The following is a 13707-nucleotide window of genomic DNA, read 5'->3' on the forward strand; positions in this document are numbered from 1 at the left end:
AAGAGTTGTATGAGCCCCTAATAAAATTATTTTTAAAAAGAAAAGAAAATAGTAATAAAAAGTAAAATAAGTTCATCTCCAAAAAATAAATAAAATGACTTAAAATTTTTTTAATTTGTTACCCTATGATTTTCTTTTAATCTTTTTTTAAATTTTTTTAAATGTTAACAATTTATTAGGGGCTCATACAATTCTTATCACAGTTCATACATATACATACATCAATTGTACCCTATGATTTTGTAGCAATATTTTCTATAAAAATATATACATATATCTACTCTACACTTACTATTTATACACATATATCTATTATGTATACATATCACAAACACACATATGAGGGGGTACCCAAAAAAAGTGGAATATTTTTTCAACGCTATGTATTAAAATTTTTTTAAACAAAGAAAAAAACTTACTACCTTCAAAGTACTCTCCATTACACTTAATACATTTGTCAATTCAATTCTTGGAAACATTTTTCAAGCTCATCTGTTGGTTGGCCGATAGCACCTCCCTCATTGTTTTTTCACCTCTTTATGTTGTCAAATCACTGTCCTTTCATGTCCCTCTGCATTCACAGAAAGAAAAAGAAGTTCAGGGTTTCATACACAGCAGACCAGCTCCCTCACTGTGATCTATTGAAAGTCAGCCCTCTACACAAGGGTTTGAAGAAGAAAGCAAAAAAAAAAAAAAGAAAGAAAAAGAAGCTGCATGGAGTGAGGTCAGGCGAGTCAGGTGTGTGGGCAAGAGAGGCATGTTGTTTTTTGCCAAAGACTGGTGTACTGAGATAGCTGCATGAGCCAAACCAGTGGCGAGACCAGTCCCCTGTCTGCCACAAATCGGGCCTTTTTTGTCGCACATAGTTATGCAATCTTTTCAGAACCTCTAAATAGAAAACTTAATTAACAGTCTGACCTGGTGGAACGAAATCCAAATGCACTAGCCCCTCACATCAATAAATAAATAAATAAATGAGCATCGTCTTGATCTTTGATTTCACTTGACCAGCTTTCGGGGGGAGCGGTGATGATGGGATCTTCTACTGGCTTGATGCTTGCTTTAGGGAGCTTAAGAATAGCACCATGTCTCCTTACCGGTAATGACCTTGAGGGGAAAAAATCTGGGTTGCTTTGGAGCTGTTCTTTCAAAGTACAACATGTTTCCACTCAACACTCTTTTTCCTGGGTCCGTTAGAACCCGAGGCACAAATTATAGCAACCCTTCTCGTTCCCAAATCTGCCATTAAAATTCATTAATCGAGCTCCAAGATAGTCTAGATAATGTCCCCATATCGTCAGTGGTCCTTCATCAGTCTTTGAACACCAGTGCATGGATTTTGTTGACATTTGTGTCCTTTCAGGAAGGTGACACATATCCATAATGAGGTTTGTCATTGATCAACATTTCACCCTTTTTAAAATGAGAAAACCACTCCTATAGTTGAGTTTTTCCCATAATGCTGTCCTTGTAAGCTGTGTTCAACATCATAACAGTTTCTGTAGCATTTTCCCTGAGCAAAAAACAAAATTTCACAGCCGCATGCTGTTCTCTTAAATCAGCCATCACACACACACACACACACACACACACACACACACACAAATAGTTCCAGTAAAACTGCTTTTATGAAAAAATTCACTGTGACCAGAGAGAACCTTCCCAAGCGATGCCACTGGGTGCACTAACTCCAAGCGAGTTGCTCACCTAGCAGGGAAAAATGTGTACTATGAAAGTTCCAACCAACAGAGTGTTTTCCGGTTTGGGGGGTACTCCCTGGTATATGAGAGAGAAAGTGCACCCCTGGTGGTGCTGTGGGTTAAGAATTGGGCTGCTAACCACAAGAAGATGAGTAGTTCAAACCCCGCGCCCCCCCCAAGGGTGTACTATAGGTAATGATAAAGCTACATGCTCCCATAAAAATTTAGTCTTACAGATTAATGGAATAAGTAGTTTCTATGACTAAGAATGAACTAGATGGCAGTGGGTTTACACACACACAATAGCTTCAAAACATTCATAGAAAATTTTAATTAAAAGAGCATGGAATTTTTCCATGAACTTTTTTTTCTTTTTTTACATTTTATTAGGGACTCATACAACTCTTATCACAATCCATACATATACATACATCAATTGTATAAAGCACATCCATACATTCCCTGCCCCAATCATTCTCAAGGCATTTGCTCTCCACTTAAGCCCCTTGCATCAGGTCCTCTTTTTTTTTTCCCCTCCCTCCCCTTTCCCCCCTCCCTCATGTGCCCTTGGTAATTTATACATCGTTATTTTGTCATATTCCATGAACTTTTTGAAGCTCCCACATGTGTGTAGGTGGGTAGATAGGGAGAGAGAGACAGAGACAGAGAAAGAGAGACATATATCCACAATAAATCTTTTGCTAAGTATCTATGATGAATTCTGAAAACAATTCCAAAAATTCTAACTCTAGTACTAAAGGCAGCATCCCTGTTATAATTAATTACGCCGAATGGTAACTTGGGATAGGTTAGGGCTTAGTGGGTCGCTGAGGTTCTGGTGTGCGTGAAACAATTACGCACACCATGCTTAGTCATCCGTGATAAAGCAAACCTCCTTAACTATGCCCCTTGTATGCAGTAGCTAGTCAAACAGTGATGAATATGCCCACTGGGCTTGTTTACATGGCTTCCATGAATTAACTATGTATCTTTCAGACACGTTTTTGTACTCTCCCATTAGACTAGAACATTTCCCAAAGGCAGAGATTGTGTGCCTTACTTCTGAGACCTGACTCTCCCCATCCCCTAAGCACGCGCGTACACACATACACACACACACACACAGGGATAGTTACCTACAGAGCTAAATAATAAAACACTGACATTTACTGATTGTTGTATACCAAAATTTTATGTACTCTAATTTAATCCTAATGACACCTTTATGAACAAAGTATTTTTTATCCCATTTTGTATATGAGAAAACAGAACATTAAGTAATAATGTAATGATGCACACACACAACCTGGCTCCCCATCCACCGAAGTTGTTACTATGCCTGACTCAAACCCAGAAGGGTAGGTAGTCTTGGCAACCTAAAAGCCTCCAGGGCAACAGCAAAACAAGTCCCTCACTTTTTAATTTTCTGAAATTTAGGTTGAAATAACCATGACCAGGTGCTATGAGTCAATCAAGGGGGCGGTGCGGGGGAACAAAAATGCAAGAAAGCAGCTCTGAGGATAAACACAGACCAGGTGCTTGAAAACACTCAGATGGCTGCAAATCAGGATGCAGATGGTTAGGAATATGGGGCGCGATCGTAAAATGCCCAGTGTTTCATCTATGGACCACTGCCCTAAGTCTGCGCAGGGGAAAGAGGGACATTAGGAAATTAGCTCATCTTTTGGAGCTCTTCAGTCTAGTGGAGAGCAGCTGTTTAAATACGGGTATTTTTAGACACCTCTAGTCCTAAGAGACTAAAGACCGACGGGACTAAACTAAGAACAAGCGATGCCATAAGCTCAAGAACACAAAACCCTTTTCCCGTTTGAGAGGCAACCTTGGAGAACTTGGCATTTAAGAAAGAGACAAAAAGACAGACAGTGGGGAGGCATTGACCCCTAGCCGAGGGGAAACTGAGAGGAGGAGGGCCGAGTCTACCTGCTCGCTCAGGTTTCGCTGTTCGGCACAGATTTCTAGGACACAGTTGCTGGTTTGCTTGGCCAACTCTTCCAGGAAGGCGTTGCAGTGGTGAAGGCCATGGTTTTTCAGATGAGGGTACTATGGGAAAGGGAGCAAGGGAGAAATGATCATCACCAGGGTTGACACCGCCCAGCTTCTAATGCTCATACTGCCACTCCTTAGACGAAAGAAAACGAGACCCAGCCGGAGAGGGCAGATCCTACCTCAAGCTGAGGCCCCCAGAGACTTGAGTCACAAACGTAAGTTTGTACCCTTTGGGGGAGCAAAATCAACCCGTGAGCATGTGTTTTCCATTTTGAGGAATAAGGATGAAATATTATTAGAGAGATGGCAGGGCTTGGGGTGTCGGATACCTACTTCCTCTGGGCACATCTCATGAGTGCAGTGAACAAAGTGGGCACAGATCAGGGGGAAGGCAATGGCAAAGCGCAGCATTGTAGGTTCTTCCAGGGTCATAGCAAACATCTTCTCAAAGGTGCGGAGGTGAAAGCTGGAGAGAAAAGGGCAAGAGATTTAGACCTGGGGGCACAGGAGTTGGGCCCCGAGGTGGAGGATACAGCGATTCTTTCAACAGATGTTTAGTGAGATCCATCATTCCCTCCTTGAATTCCCTTACTCTAAGGGAGGAGGAAAGCCTAACTCTACTAACTCGTTCTTGACAATGAACCCTACGGCGGTTTAGCGATAATTTTCTCTTTCCTGGCACAAAACGTATTGTTCCTCCCTCAGAATCTTTACATGACTTGGATCATTTCCCCTCACTTAGAACCCCTTGAGTACTGCTAACTCTTATCTTTCCAAAATTCGACACTGCAACTCCAGAAAGTCTTCTCAAGTTAATGCCATATGATGAATCTTTCCTCCGTCGTCTATCCTCTCAACATTTGCACCCATTCTATATTTTTCACACTTTCAATTATAGTGATATCCTCTTCACAGGTGGTTGTTCTGTCTATCCCCACCTATATTGAATAGAGAGTCCTGGGTGATAAGAATGATTAATGGGCTAGCCCAGTATCCACAATGTGGGCAGTTTGAGTCTACCCAGAGGTACCCCCAAAAGGAAGACCTGGTGAATTACTTGTAAAAATTTGTCATTTGAAAACCCTGTGTAGTAAAATTCTACTCCTACACACAGCAACTTTTTGGGGGGTTGGTTTGTTTGTTTTTTTCCAGAGAAGGAGAAGAGATGTAATTGAATGCAAACAGCACAGACAACAAACATATTAGGTTTTTTGATCTCCTGATGGGTAAAGTTATGCACAACAGTGGTCACCCAATACATTTTGTTGAGTGCTACCTGAAGAAGACCGCCTAGTTTTTATTCCCCAAAGACTTTTTCTCCAGCTCTCTTGACAATTTCTCATCCTCTCCACTAAGTCTCTGTTTTCCATGTAAGTCACAATGTCCCAAGAGTAAAATAAAGGTCTCAAAACTAACAGTGAAAAGGATACATGATTAGAAAAAGACATCACTTCTATGCTTCCCCTTCTCCACTTGAGGGCGCGTACACACACACACACACACACACACACACACACACACACACCTCTCAATGGTCTGCAGTGGCCCCCAGCAGATCTGAACTAGGTCAGCTGCTCACTGCAGAGCACTCACTCCATCCAAGGAGCACTTTCTCCTCTTTTTCGGCCATGGGGCAAGGGCTGGGGAGTGGGGGGCGCAGGAGAGCTTGCCCTTGCCCTTAGGGAAAACGCTTGACATTACTTTTATGGACACTTCCCACCCCAAGGGGAGAATCCCCCCTGTACTATGTAGCTAATCAGGCACTTTTAGCCAAGTTTCTTTTCAACCCTTGGTGAGCCGAGCCTCTTGGCTAACCTGGACTTCAGAGTTTGTCTTCTGGGGGTGTGCAGCATGCTACATGGGCCACGTCAGGAGAATCTGAGTTGTCCACTAAGTGAACCATACTTATCCTTAGACACACCTTTTGCCAATTGAAGGAAATGCTATATTCCTGGGTCTTGACGCTGTACTGTGCTAGTGAAATAGAAGAGAACTGCTGGCTCAAGATCATGGATCTGGAAGTCATTGGACGTCAGTTCAAACCTCTTGCTTTTTTAAGACAGCCATAATATTTGCCATTTTCATATTTTCTTAGCTTTTAAAGATCTTAGTTTTGCAGGCAATTCTGCTGTATCCAATGAGTGGTGTTAAATTCTGTCCCATGTCTAACCCTCATTGTTTCCTTAAAACAGATATAGTCACTTCAGTTTTTTACTATGTATAAATGAACACCCCATGTATTTTAGTCAAAATAGCTTCCCATATATGAACATATCCCTTATTGCAATAGTATTTTAAATCCTACACCATGGGCTAGCTTAATGAGATTATTATGAGAATCACCAAAGGCCCCATGGAAATTTATATTATCTCTCAAAAAGTTGATAATGCTTCCACTAAAGTGAATATATGTAAGCCTTATGAATGGATTTAGAGCAGCCCTAACCTAGTACTAATCAGTTCTTACAATGTGGCCTTCTTCAATACTTACCTTCATCTGAAGGGATCACTGAAGATAGGGGTGCAAAGTGTGTTGAAGAGAGTAGCTAGTGTCCTGCTATCAGAGGAAACATAGCATCTGAGGTCTTAAAAGCTTGTCTTCAAACAAGCAACCATCGAAGTGAGCCCACATGGACGAAGCACACTAGCCTGTGTAATCCAAGGATTGTATATAATAAAATCCAAGATCAGAGGAGTGAATTGTATTAGAGCTTAAATTCTAACATGGATCAGAGTGAAACACATAAACCATTTGCAGATCCTCGCAGTGCTCAATCCTCCAATGAATTCCCTCAGACCATTGGCCAAGGATGGGAGTGCCCGTGCCCTCAGAGAGAGTGCGTCAGAAAGAGAACTGATGCAGATGTGGTGCTGGCAGTGGTGGCTGGATGCCATCAAGTCAGTTCGCATTCTTCGTGACCCCACGTACAACAGAATAAAAAATTGCCAGCCCTGTACCATCCTCACAATTGTTGCTAAGTTTGAGCCCATTGTTGCAATCACCGTGTCAACCCATCTTCTTGAGTACCTTCTTTTTTGCTGTCTTTATACTTTACCAAGCATGATGGCTTTATTCAGGGCCTGGTCTCTCCTGATAACATGTCCAAAGCATATGAGACAAAGTCTCGCCATCCTTGCCTCTAAGGGATATTTTGGCTGTACTTCTAAGACAGATTTGTTTATTCTTTTAGCTTACTATGGTACTTTAAATATTCTTTGCCATCACCATAATTAAAATGCATAGATTCTTCTTTGGTCTTCCATAGTCAATGTCCAACTTTCATACACATATGAGGTGACTGAAAACACCATGGCTAGGGTCAGGCGCACCTTAGTTCTCAAAATAACATCCTTGCTTTTCAACACTTTAAAGAGGTCTTGTGCAGATCAATCCAACGTAATGTGTTGATTTCTTGACTGCTGCTTCCATGAACATTGATCGTGGATCCAGTAAGATGAAATCCTTGACAACTACAATCTTTTCTTCACATATATACTACTCTTACTACTCATTGCCATCGAGTCAACGCCAATTCATGGCGGCAAGGCAGACGTCGCCCTGCGAGTTTCAGAGACACACACTTTTGATGGGACTAGAAAGCTCCACTTTCTCCAGTTGGAGCCGCTGGTAGTTTCCGACATCAGATCTTGGGGACAGCAGCCCAAGGCGTGGCCACTACACCACCAGAGCTCCTAACGTGGAGAAAGCTAGGTTAAATGTTAACATCATTTGTTTTCCCTTTTGAATCATTTTTAGTTCTTTATTGTCTTCTGCTTTCTTTTAGATTGGGGTTTTTCTGTGTTTTATTTTGTTATTGTCATGGAAGGGTTTTTGGGGGGTTTGGGGTTTTTTTTTTTATATGATTCCCTGTATGTGAAACCCAGGATAAGTAAATGCATGTAGACACTAACGAGGTTAAAAGTTTCTTATGGTTATAGGGCAAGGAAGATTGGAGGGAGATGGGAGCTAATAATAATGGGTACAAAAGTGAAAAAAATTTCTAAAACTATTTTAATGTAAAACAATTACTGAATTGTATGGTACATGAATTTCAAATCCATAAAACTGGTTTTTTTTTAAAGCAAACCCAAAAATGGTTTCTTTGAATGTGACTAAATTATCCCCGAGGAGGAAAAACTGTGTAAAGTCTAAACGGATGACTATAAAACAAAAGGAAATCGACTTCAAATTCCTGTCCCTTAGGATTGTTAGTAGAAACTGAATGAGTAAGCAGTGCAGTGTGAGCATGTGCCTATAAGGAGATCTCAAAGAAGAAAAAAATACTGTCCCATCTCTCTGAGGGAATTACAATCCTCCACAGAAGCTGAGCAGGAGAGAAAGTGAATTGACAAAGAGTTCTGAATCAGGACATACCAGAAGGTAGACAGGTCAGAAGTTTCCACCAGCATCTTCTCTACTGAGTCCAACATTTGGGAATGAAAGACAATGAGGTTCATCACCTTGGCTAAGTCAGGATTCTCATGCAGGTGCAGAGGGGCCTTCGCCACACTGGTATATGCCTGGGGGGTGGGGGAATGGGGGAAAAGAGTAGAGACAAATAAGACAACTGAAAAGGGATCCCACCCTTGGGGCTACAGCTTGGCCTTGAGCTATCTACCCTTCCCAGTGAGCAGATTATCAGGGTTGAGTCACTCCATACTGCAAAGTGTAGGGAATAAAATTAGAAGGGATTGGGGGTGGGGGGAATCTAAGGATAGGGGACAATTATCATCAGTTGACAATTACCTGTAGGCGGAACCAATCCAGCCTCAAACCCAAGAATTCAAATTTCTCTTCGGTATCAACTGCAACAAAAATAGAAATTCAAAAACAAACAGTAAAACAGCACCCGAACATCCAGATTGTATAGAATGCCCAAACTTCTTGCAAGTCACTTTTTTCATACCCTGGCTCAAGAGATCAATGTTTCTAGAGAAAAGATGTTCACACTCATATGTGCTCTACACACACACACACACACACACACACACACACACACACACCCTCATCTCCCTCCACTTACCTTGTTTGAGATTCAGAGAGGAGAGAGTGCTAACGAATGAAGACATGATAATGGATTCTTCCTCAGGACACACTGACAAATTCTGAAAGGAAATTTGAGAAGGTCAAGTAGTCATAGGTCCTACTAGTAGAGAAAGTAAGACCAAAGGCTTGGTCAGTATGTATAAGGTAGAAGGAATTGGCAAGTGATATAAACAGGAAAAAAAAATGCTAAGAGGAATTTTCCTGGATTCCCTGCCACACTAATACCCTGTTTCTTTTGCATTTTCTGTCCTATTTCTGTGTAGCATTTCTTAAAGGGGTGGGAAGGGAGATAAAGATTATTGAGATGATCAGTACTTTTAAGCATACGCATACATACATACATAGTTTTATAAACCCTGCCCTCGGCCACGGAGAGGGTTCTGATTCGTGGTCTCTGGGGCAGAGCAGAACTGCCCTCTAAGGCTTCCAAGGCTGCACATCTTCACAGAGCAAACTGTCTGCTCTTTCTTCCACACAGCAACCTATGGGTTCAGCCTACAGACCTACTACTTAGCCACGGTGCCAGGGCTCAAATATGTACATGCCGAGGGAACACTCAAGGTTTCTGATACCCAATCTACAGAACATGAGATTCGCAGAGCATTGCTCCAAGAGGAAAATGAACAAGGGTCAACCTGAAATGTCCACGACCATCAATTAAACATATACCTGTATAATGTCACTGAGCACAAGTGCGTCAAATCTGGCCAAGTACTGGCAGTGATAGTGCTGTATCACTCTGACGTGTCTCCGAACCAGAGCTCTAATCTCCTCCAACAAGAAGAGCAGTTCTGCAAGGCTTCTACAGGAGAGCGGATGAGATCAGAGAAGGACGAGACGAGAAATGTGAGTCAAGACAAAGACAATGATAACAAGGCAGAAACGTAGACTTCCTGTAATTATTTGATCCTTTCCCCATTCCATCTAAGGTCAAGGTTCTTAACCATGTCAAATACTAACGAGTCAGCATAGTCCTCCGGTGTCTTTGTCTTGGTAACATTTTCTGCATGGCGAACCAGCCAGGTGACCTCATCCCGAATGAAGGACAGGGCCATGAAAGCAAAAAGTGCCTAAGGAATATACAGAGACTATTAAGCCTTTCAACTTAAAAAAATAGATCCCAAAGCACAGAGAAAACTACTATATTAATAAATGCATATGCACATGATTGTATAGCTAGACCAATAAGTGTCCAATAATGAACACACACACACACCAAAAAAAACCAAACTCAACATGTACCCAGAATCAGACATGCACACATGACAATATTAGCTCCCTGCCAGTACTCTCATCAAATTAATTTTAGAAATATTTACTGGGCATTTATGTGAGTCCACAATGTTATACCACATAAATGCCCTATAAGTATTGTCCTCAAACACAAGGATAATTGCGAGGATGGTGCAGGACCAGGCAGTGTTTCGTTCTGTTATACACTAGGGTCACTCTGAGTCAGAACTGACTCAACAGCCCCTAACAAGAACAACAATAATGTTCAACAAGATCTAAAATGAAAACATTTTCATTTTGTCTTCAATTAGTTTACACTCAGAAGATAAATGTACAAATAGTTGTGATGCATGACACAGTATGATTAGTGCACCCAAAAGATATATAAAAAGCTCTGCAAGACTACGGGAAGATTCATGGACTATGTACACACACACACACACACACACACAAATCAATCGCAAAAGGTTCAGAAATACAAAAACTCCTCTTCCCATACAGTCTCTTATCCTTGGTCACCACTCTCCCCATCCCTCAACATTTCTTTCTCTTGCCTTGGGCCCCAGGAGTCCTGGTTCATCAGTTAATACCATCTCCAGTTCCTTCGCTGCTACCCGCAGGAATTGCCGCCGTTGACAATGAAACTGGCCACTGAGGAAGGAAGATAAAAACAGTAAAATATTGCCTTTCCCACCCTAAAAGCCCTTGCACTCAGGCAAGCTGCATTGAGACAGAGGTCTTAAGCAGAAGAACGGTTCGATGGGAAAGTTAGATGTGGAGACAAAAGGCTGTACAGAAACTGGGTATGGCATAGGTGAGAACAAAGGTCAGGAGAGATCCCTATTCCATCACATCCCCATCTTTACCTGTTCGCAATTACATATTCTTTGCTTTCTTTTATGTCTGCCACTCGCTTGCCATACCTGAGGGATGACATAAGACAGAAGGGTTGGCCATACCACCCAATTAGGGGCCTTGCCACACACCCCACCCCACCCCCAGTCCTCAGAAATTCTGAGCAAAAGTCTGAGGGGAACGTAGGTAGCGCTCACATAGGTAAGCAGCATCTTTTCTAACCCTACCTTCCAACATGGTCTATTAGTTAAAGACTCAACAAGCCTAGCGATCCATCGATTTTACCCTATTTGACAGAGAAGATAATCCCTAGGGAAGGAAAGTGGCCTGTCCAATGTCCCATAAGGCTTTAATGGCAAAGTTGGTGCTTGACTCCTTCACTTTTCACCCTATGCTCCAAGATTATCTTCAAGTTCAGATACTTTTCCAGGTCTGAGGACACTACGATGACACACTCATCTCTCAACTCACAGTCGTTACTCCAGCTCTACCTTGGTTCCTATTCCCACCCACCTCCTCTTAGAATACAACTTTATCAGCTGTCCCTTAGTAGTTTCTTTAATCTTCCACTCGCCAGGGCCTTTCTCTTCTACAAAACATGTCAACGCCTGCTCCATCTAAAGAGTTCCTCCCTTGATCCTGACAATCTACTGAACTGTACCCATTCTCCCACATGATTAAATTCCTCCACAGTGACACTTTCACTCTCATTTCGCCATCTCTCACTGGCCCTTGACACAATGTTAATTGGCCTTTCATTGCTCTTGGTTTACCTGCAATATTTGACTCTAGTGACCAAATCTCTCGTTTGTCACACATGTTCAAGATGCTAGCATGAGCTTACACTCCATGCTCTCTGTGTTCTTCACATCTCTCTTCTCTTGCCTGGTATCACTGTTGTCACCGCCGTCACCACATGAGCTCTTATTTTCCCTTTTCACAAGCCACTCTTTTATTGAATTTAGTACAGAATCAGAGAAATTTCAAATTGGAAATTATCTTCATTAAATCACAATTCCACTCCACAGCAGTCTTGATGGATAATCATTTCAACTTCTCATGGCACAATGGAACGAGAAGAGGATTAAGCGTCAAAATCTCTGCGTGTATTAATCTGGTCGGTGTGGCTCTGCTATTGTGAATGGATATTATTGGGTGATTTGCCCTATCACTAACCCCCATTATTTGTGGTGTCCAATCACTTCAGAGTTTAATCTGTACAAGTCAGTAATTCATGTATTATAATTCTTAGCTGGCCTAAACTTATATGATTTCCTTTCTTCAACAGTGTTTGAATTTCTGTATCACTGGCTAAACTATCAAAGTGTAGAGATTTTCTTTGTAGAAAATATTCTAATGACACTATCAAATTGTAGTGGTTACTTGTTAAGCTGTTGACTGTAAAGTTAGCATTCAAAGCCACCAGCCAGCTCCACAGAGGAAGGATGGGCTTTCTGATCCAGTGAAGATTTGCAGGTTCAGACATCAGGTAGATGGTTCTACCCTGCCCTGTGGGATTCCTATGGGTCAGCATTTGCTTGGTAACAGTGGAAGTGATGCCCCAAGGGGATGATTGATAATCTTCGCTAATGTAAAAGGCCAATTGTGTCTCTAAGGTAAACTAGAGACGTATATAAACAAAGCTGTATAAATGGATTTGGGGCTTGCATTTAATTCTAGCCCCAATCAAAGTATAATTAGTTCTTACAATATGGCCCTAATTGATGTTTGCCCTTATGAAAAGATCACTGAAGATATGGGTGCGATAGCAAAGTGTGAAATTAGAAGAAATTAGATGGTGCCCAGCTATCAGAAATATTAGTGTCTGGAGTCTTACAGGCTTTTTTCAAACAAGCAGCCATCTAAGTGAGACATCAATTAAGTTCACACAGAAGCACGCCAGCCTGTATGATCCTAGGATTGTAAATAATATAACCCAAATCTAAAGGAGGGAATGGCACCAGAGCTTAAATTGTGAACACTTGGTTTGCAGAAGGCAATGGATGGCAGTGACAGCCCACAATCCATTGGAAGTGCATTACTGAAGGTGCAGTTAGGATAAAATTTGATCCATTTTAATTTTTTCTACTTTTAATATTTTCTACTTTCCTTTTAACTGAAGTTTTTCTCTGTTTTACTTTGTTACTGGTGCTAGGTTTTTGTTTGTTTTTATTCCTTTGTATGTTTGTCTGTTTATGAAATCCAGATAGGTAAATCAGTAGAGACTGTAAGTGGATTAATGGTTTCTTGGGGGTATGGCAGAGGAAGTTGGCAGAGAAATAGGCAGCTAATAACAATGAGTACAGAAAAGAAGAAAATATTCTAAAATTAATTGTGGTGATGATTGTACAATTCTTACTATTATTAAACTTGAATTTTATGATATGTGAACTATATGGCAAAAACTGTTTAAAGAGAGTCAAAAATCTCTGGAATTGTTACATAATCCCACTGTTTATTCATTGAGTGACACCAAGATTAATTCTCTATTTTCTACTTTGTAAAAATTAATGCTTACATCTGAGTTAGCATGAATATCAAATTAGATTATTTCAATCTACTCCCTGCCATCAAGTAAATTCTGACTCAGAGACCCTATAGAACAGGGTAGAACAGTCCCTGTGGGTTTCCAAGACAGACTTTAACTCTTTTTTTTAATTAAAATATTTTATTGGGGGCTCTTACAGCTCTTATAACAATCCATACATCAGTTGTAAGCAAGCATATTTGTACATATGTTGCCATCATTATTTTCTAAACATTTACTTTCTATTTGAGCTCTTGGTATCAGCTCCTCTTTTCTCCCTACCTCCCCCACCTTTGTGACCCCTTGATAAATTATAAATTATTATTTTCATATTTTAT

General features: G+C 41.1%; 1 protein-coding gene across 1 annotated transcript in view; it reads right to left on the minus strand.

Annotated features, from left to right (window-relative positions):
• Positions 1 to 13707, minus strand: part of NCKAP1L (NCK associated protein 1 like) — a 95779-nt gene that overhangs the window by 40642 nt on the left and 41430 nt on the right. Inside the window, exons 12-20 of the mRNA XM_075551539.1 lie at positions 10854 to 10910; positions 10542 to 10638; positions 9715 to 9824; positions 9424 to 9556; positions 8732 to 8813; positions 8455 to 8513; positions 8083 to 8228; positions 4041 to 4173; positions 3642 to 3761 (exon numbers count right to left, since the gene is read on the minus strand). Coding sequence (XP_075407654.1) covers positions 3642 to 3761; positions 4041 to 4173; positions 8083 to 8228; positions 8455 to 8513; positions 8732 to 8813; positions 9424 to 9556; positions 9715 to 9824; positions 10542 to 10638; positions 10854 to 10910 — 937 coding nt within the window. The remainder of the gene's footprint in view (positions 1 to 3641; positions 3762 to 4040; positions 4174 to 8082; positions 8229 to 8454; positions 8514 to 8731; positions 8814 to 9423; positions 9557 to 9714; positions 9825 to 10541; positions 10639 to 10853; positions 10911 to 13707) is intronic.

The sequence above is a fragment of the Tenrec ecaudatus genome, chromosome 6 (assembly GCF_050624435.1).
Source record: "Tenrec ecaudatus isolate mTenEca1 chromosome 6, mTenEca1.hap1, whole genome shotgun sequence".
Taxonomy (NCBI): Eukaryota; Metazoa; Chordata; class Mammalia; order Afrosoricida; family Tenrecidae; genus Tenrec; species Tenrec ecaudatus.